General features: G+C 38.0%; 1 protein-coding gene across 1 annotated transcript in view; it reads left to right on the top strand.

Annotated features, from left to right (window-relative positions):
* The first annotated feature begins 716 nt into the window (after positions 1-716).
* Positions 717-6,000, top strand: part of PLCXD3 (phosphatidylinositol specific phospholipase C X domain containing 3) — a 50,630-nt gene continuing 45,346 nt past the window's right edge. The window contains exon 1 of the mRNA XM_033852710.1: positions 717-858. Coding sequence (XP_033708601.1) covers positions 717-858 — 142 coding nt within the window. The remainder of the gene's footprint in view (positions 859-6,000) is intronic.

Here is a 6,000-nt window from a genome sequence, read left to right as displayed (position 1 = left end):
CTTTAATCAACAGGGGAAAAAATTAATGAGATTAATTGTAGGTTGTCAAATAATAACCAAATAATTGATTTTGACATTTTTTTCTGTCAGATTGAGCATTGTATAGTTACAATTGGAGATAATTGACTGACTTCCAAATCAAGTAAAAATGATTTGAGAATTAATATTTTTTCATAATCTGTGTATGTTCCCTACTCTATTGCAGTCAGAAACCAATAGGAGGTTTTGTTTATTAAGTACTACCGGGAATGGGGCAGTACAGATCTACCTGCAGAGATGATCACGTGCTGAGGTCAGAGTCCTATATGCCATCAATCTGGTTTGTACCCTCTCAAGGCCAGAGTCCACACAGAGTTGTGTTTAGGGATTTTAGTACAAGGTAACAGGGAATGGAGCTGACTAATTAGTACTCTGGAGTCGACAATATTGAAGGAACACCAACAGGCAGAGAGACTCAACACATAACTAAGTTCTACTTACCAGCCTAACATTTAGTGGTGAAATTTCAGTATCCTAAGGGTGGGATGGAGTCATAAGAGAAAATAATTTCCTTAGAAGACTTGAATACTGGATAAGTTACCAAGGCCAGATTCCTGTTAATGAAAGTGAGACAGAGAGCAAGAGGAATTTGATGAGACGTGCCACTCTATTGTCTGAAATCAATTCTACAGCTTTTTTTCTAAGATTAAGTCCATTCTAGAGGCTGAGGCAGGATAATGCCTGAAGAGGAAGGTTACATGGTAGTAGCTAGGATAAAGGGAACATTACCTAAAAGCTATGTCAGGGGTCCCAACCGGAAACCAGGCTATTGGCAATGGAATGGGAAAGAAGAGGCCATATCTGACAGAGGATTTGGAGGTCAGTACAATGGGACTTTAAGGCTGACTGAATGTGAGGTTTGAGGGGCAGGTAAGAATTCAAGATGAATCCAAGGATGAGATGGAAGGAATATGAGATAAGTATGATAGGGACACATATAAAGGAGCAGGTTTGAAGGGGAAGATACTATGCTTCATCTAAAACATTTTAAGTTTAAGTTTCCCATGGAGCAATGAAATTTAGTTACCTGATAGGCAGACAGGGAATCTGTAACGGAGGTCAGATTAGATGGGATCAATTTATTATGCATCTATTATAAGGCATGAGGCCAAAGAAATGAATGAGATCACCCTAGGAAGAAGCATGGAGCAAGTTGAAGTCTTGAATAGAACTTTGGATAACACTCTCATTTAGGAATTGGAAGAGCAGCAAGAGGCGGCAAAAGGAGACTGAGAAAGGACAGTTACAAGAAAGTAGAAAAACTAGGAAAGAGTCATGGCTAAAAAGCCAAAGGAGGAAAATATTTCAAGAAGGAAGTATAGCAGTATCAAATGTTCCAGCAAGGCTGAGCAGGATTCACTCATTCCTTTACTCAACAATGTTAACGTAAATGCCTGCTAAGCTCTGTGCTAGGATTTAGGAATGAGATCACAGAAGGCTGGTGAGTTTCTTTAGTAGTCACTGAGGATATTTCACAGAGGTTTTATATGAGTTACAATCATGATAGTGTGATTACAGCAGTTAAAGATGGAACCAAAGTTAGGGAGAGAGAGCCAGGCTGTGTAGACTAATTTTCTGAGAAATCTAAAAGGAAATAGTAAAGAAAAAGGGGGTCAACAATGGCCTAATCTGTAAAAATGGTTATTAGTAGAAGTAGTGATTTTGCTTTTATAGCATATCCCATGTGAACAATTTTGACCCACTGACTTGAACCAAATGTTTTTATATTTATAAAGCTGGATACAGTAGTGGGCACAGGAGATTATAAGGCATAGTTTTTTCTTTTGGGGAAGCTTACAATCTAGATTAAAATCAATATGTATGTTGGGGGATTGCAGGTGGAAAGCAAGATATAAAGACTGAATAAAAATTCAATGAACATAATGAGCATTAGTTACAACATCTAATAACTGGTACTGGTTGATGAGAAGGAGCTGCAGACTAGACGAACTGTGAATTCAGGGGAAAGGAAGACCACCATGAGTGAACAAAGGCTTTGCCACAGAGAAGGGAATACATGTAAGTTGCAGAAGAAGACTAGGACTGAGACTTTCATGAAGGGAAGGCCAGTGCGTAAACTTCACTCCAGAACTCTGTCTCTTCCCATGGAAAGTAGAGATACTACCACCTGCTTATCTTCTACCCTAGAAAAGGGCGTCAAAAGCTAAATATACTCTTTCACCCCTTCATCCAGCAGTCTTCTTTCGGTTCACAGATTGCAGGTACGTATGCTTCCCTACTCCTGTGGTGTTGGCCTTATAATCACAAAAGGTACCAAGATATCAAATACACAGGAAACCTGTTCCCAGAAAGCAGGAATCTTAAAAACCTTGGCGCTGTGCTAAATGAAACAGGAATAAAACAGGCAAAGAAAGGGAAATACAGAGTGCCATGCATAAACTTTTGCAAGCAAGCTTAGTGCCCTGCAGAGACCAGGAGAGGAGCAGTTCTTACATTGATGGAGTCAGAGCCTGAATTCTAAGATCAGGATATAGATATCAGAATTGCACACTCATGAGCATGTCAAACCTTAGCCTCCTGGGCCTTCTTGTTCTGAAGGTTCACAGATGAAATGAACTTGATGCATTTTCTTTGATGTTTATTAAACCCATAATTTTGCAGAATTTGAAATGGAACTGTGACCAAACTGAGAGACCAACCAGAACTCCATCTCAAAGAGCTTTTATAAATAATGCTGGAAAGATATTGAATGGAAGAGAGGTAGTACTTAGTATACATAACAGATCAATTTTCTTAACATGGCAGAATGTAAATATTTAGCTGCTGTTCAAAGCAACAAGAAATGTGGTAATGTTGATTGTCCTACATTTGCTAAATCTTAGACAAGTGATGGGTAAGAATCTGATTTTCAAAAACTATTTACAAAAATCTAAATCCTGCAACTTAAATCATTTCCGTTCCTGCTTGCACAGATGTCCCAATGTGTGTTTGTCTAGGTAATGTTTTTCTTAGCCACAAGTGAATAGATGTTTTGTGACTAGGTATATCACCATATGAAAATAATTGTAATTTAAGTTTTATAGTTCTTTTATGGAACCTTCATGAACATGGGTTCATTTCTTCCTTGTAAGAATCATATGAAGTAGGTGTGGAGAGTATCTTAATTGAACAAATTGGAAAATCCAAAACCAGAAGAGTTAACAATCCAATGACGCTCCAGTGTTAAACTTTGAGTTAGTAACTGAGCTCGAATTCGAGCCTAGTCTTCCAACACATTCAATGCTGTTTTCAAAGTACTGTATTGCCTAATTTAATATGAAGACCAGGCTGCATCAGTCTGAAATCAAAGTATTGGCCAAGGCTGTAATTTCATTTGCGGCTAAGGATCCTTTTGAAAGCTTGCTGATTGTTGGCAGAATGTAGTTCTTTGAGTTGTAGCACTGTGGCCCTCAGCTCCTAGACGCTGCCAACTCTTCACTTCATAAGAAGGAAATCTTTTCCTCTTCCAACTTGGGTCCAGTGATTGGTGGTCTAAAAATTAATCAACAATAGATAGATTAACAGGAGAAAAGACAATGTTTATTTATGCATGCACAGTGTACATGCAGAAGCACTCAGAGACTAGTCACTTACTGGAATAACCAGAAAGAAAAGGCTTATATACTAAACTTAACAAAAGAGGGGTAGATAGAGCTTCAATGGGAGAGTATGGAAGGTTCTTTTTTTTTTTTAATTCTAACAAGCAGCTGAATTCACACTTCTGGTGCTAAGTGTCGTTTTTTGTTTTTGTTTTTGTTTTTGTTTTTGTTTTTCCCCAATCAAGTAACTCCCTGGGAGGGAAGTCAATGGTAACTATATTTTCAGAGGTTCTATTTAAATTTAGATAATGTTTCTGTATGTGGCTGCTGATTGTTCAGATATATTCAGCTCAAAGTAATTTTCATATCATTTTGGTAGGCTATTAATCACTTCAACTGCCACACGATCCTCTCTACCACATTGCATTTTGTTTCTTAAGGACAACAGAACATCTGCTGCTGCTTGTTGTCTCTGTTTGATGGGCTTACCTGCTTAGGTTAGGTCCACTCAGGATAATCTCTCTTTAGTTAACACAAAGCCAACTGATTAGGGACCTTAATTACATCTGAAAAAAAAAACTCTTCCATATACTGGAACATAATCATGAGAATGATATCCCTCATATTTACCATGTTCAAGTGGAGGGGATTATATAGGACATCTATAACAGGGGATGGAAGTTTGGGGGGCCATCCTAGAAGTCTTCCTACCACAGCAAATTATAGGATGAGATGTTAAGTTCAGTACTACAAGAGACCATAAAAATGAGATGATCACGCAGATCCCTTACACTGTTGAGTTAATAAAATGGATGCTGCATTTTAGCTGATTAGACTATATGACATCTAAGGTCATCCATACCAGAATGCAGAATGGAGTAACTCCTCCATTCAAGAAAACTTTTTAAACCAACTTGATTTCTTTCACTCTTTCTCTTAGCTGATACATAGTTTACAAGCATAAAGAGGTGCGTATGAACATTTTAAATTTAATTTCCCTTCATTAACATTTCAAGTTCTTATATTAGGCGCTTGGGTTTGTAGACCTCAAATGCCCTCGTTAACCCCAAAGGGTTGTTATAGCTTTCATTAGTTAACTATTGCTATGTAACAAATTATCCCCAAACTTAGTCACTTAAAACAAGACACAGTTTCTGTGGGTCAGGAGTCTAGGCAAATATTAACTGAATCCTCTGCTTCAAGATCTCTCACAAGGCTGCAGTCAAGATCCCACTGGGGCAGGATGTACTTCCAAGGTTACTCAGTGGCTATTGAAGGATTCGGATCTTTGAGGGCTGTTAGACTGAGGGGCTCTGTTCCTAACTTGCTGCTGGCTGGAGGCCATTCCCAGGTCTTTGTTACATGGACCTCTGCAACACAGCAGTTTGCTTCATCAAAACCAACATGAGAAAGAGTAGCATGATGGAAGTCACAGTCTTTTGCAGCATAATCTCAGAAGTGGTATCCCATCATGTTTGTGTTATTTAATTTATTAGAAAAAAGTCACTAGATTGGGCCTACACTCAACAGAGAGATGTAAATGTCAGGATGACAGGGAATGTTAAGGTCTGTCTTAGAAGTATGCCTACTGTCTGAATGAGGGAATGATGTAGCCAACTGAGGAGAAACTAATAAAAGTGGCTGTTTCTAAGAAATGAAAGACAATAACCTCTTCCATTCCATTCACTTATTCAGAGCCAGAGCAAAGGAACTTGACTGGCCTGGGTTCATAATGGGAGTGGCCAGCTCTTGTCTAAGTAGAGAGGACAAATCAAAGCCAAAATTGAAAAGCTAAGTTCGGAATCAAAGGAGCAACTTTAAGTATCATGTCCAAGGTACGAGTTTGGGCAGTAGATAAAATAAGAATAAGAGGACAAGAGGACAGGAACACTGAACCAGTGTAGAAGCAAAATATTAGACCAGATAAGGCACACAGGTTGTGGATTTAGAACAAAGAAATAGTGTTTAGCACTGTTTTGCTCATGGGCAGGCTCCCTGATTTTAAAGACACAGGGCTGGGCCAGAGGCTTTCTCTGTTATTGAAAGTCATAAAGTAGTAGTGCTGTATTTTTGTTTTAAGTTCAAACGAATAGAAAGCTTCATGCTTTAGAGGAAATTTTGAAATTTGGGAGGAACTACTATTCCAAATGAAATTAAAAGTCTTGAAAATATTCTTTCTTGGCCAATGTTAGATTATGTATTTTCTCCCAAAATGCATAGTGTTTTATGTTGATTGATAATTTAATTCTCTTCAAATAATATTTGCATCTGGTGAATAATTCTGTTCATCAAGCTTAGAACAAATACTGGTGGGGGTATCAGTGGTTTCTCCTTCTGCCTGTTATCTGTTTTTAATTTTTATTTTTAATATTACCTTATTTTGGCCTTAATAACAAATTAATATTTCTAGTAACGTGTCAAA

The sequence above is a fragment of the Tursiops truncatus genome, chromosome 3 (assembly GCF_011762595.2).
Source record: "Tursiops truncatus isolate mTurTru1 chromosome 3, mTurTru1.mat.Y, whole genome shotgun sequence".
Taxonomy (NCBI): domain Eukaryota; kingdom Metazoa; phylum Chordata; class Mammalia; order Artiodactyla; family Delphinidae; genus Tursiops; species Tursiops truncatus.
The sequence above is the reverse complement of the archived record's forward strand: the minus strand, read 5'-3'. Positions and strand labels throughout refer to the sequence as shown.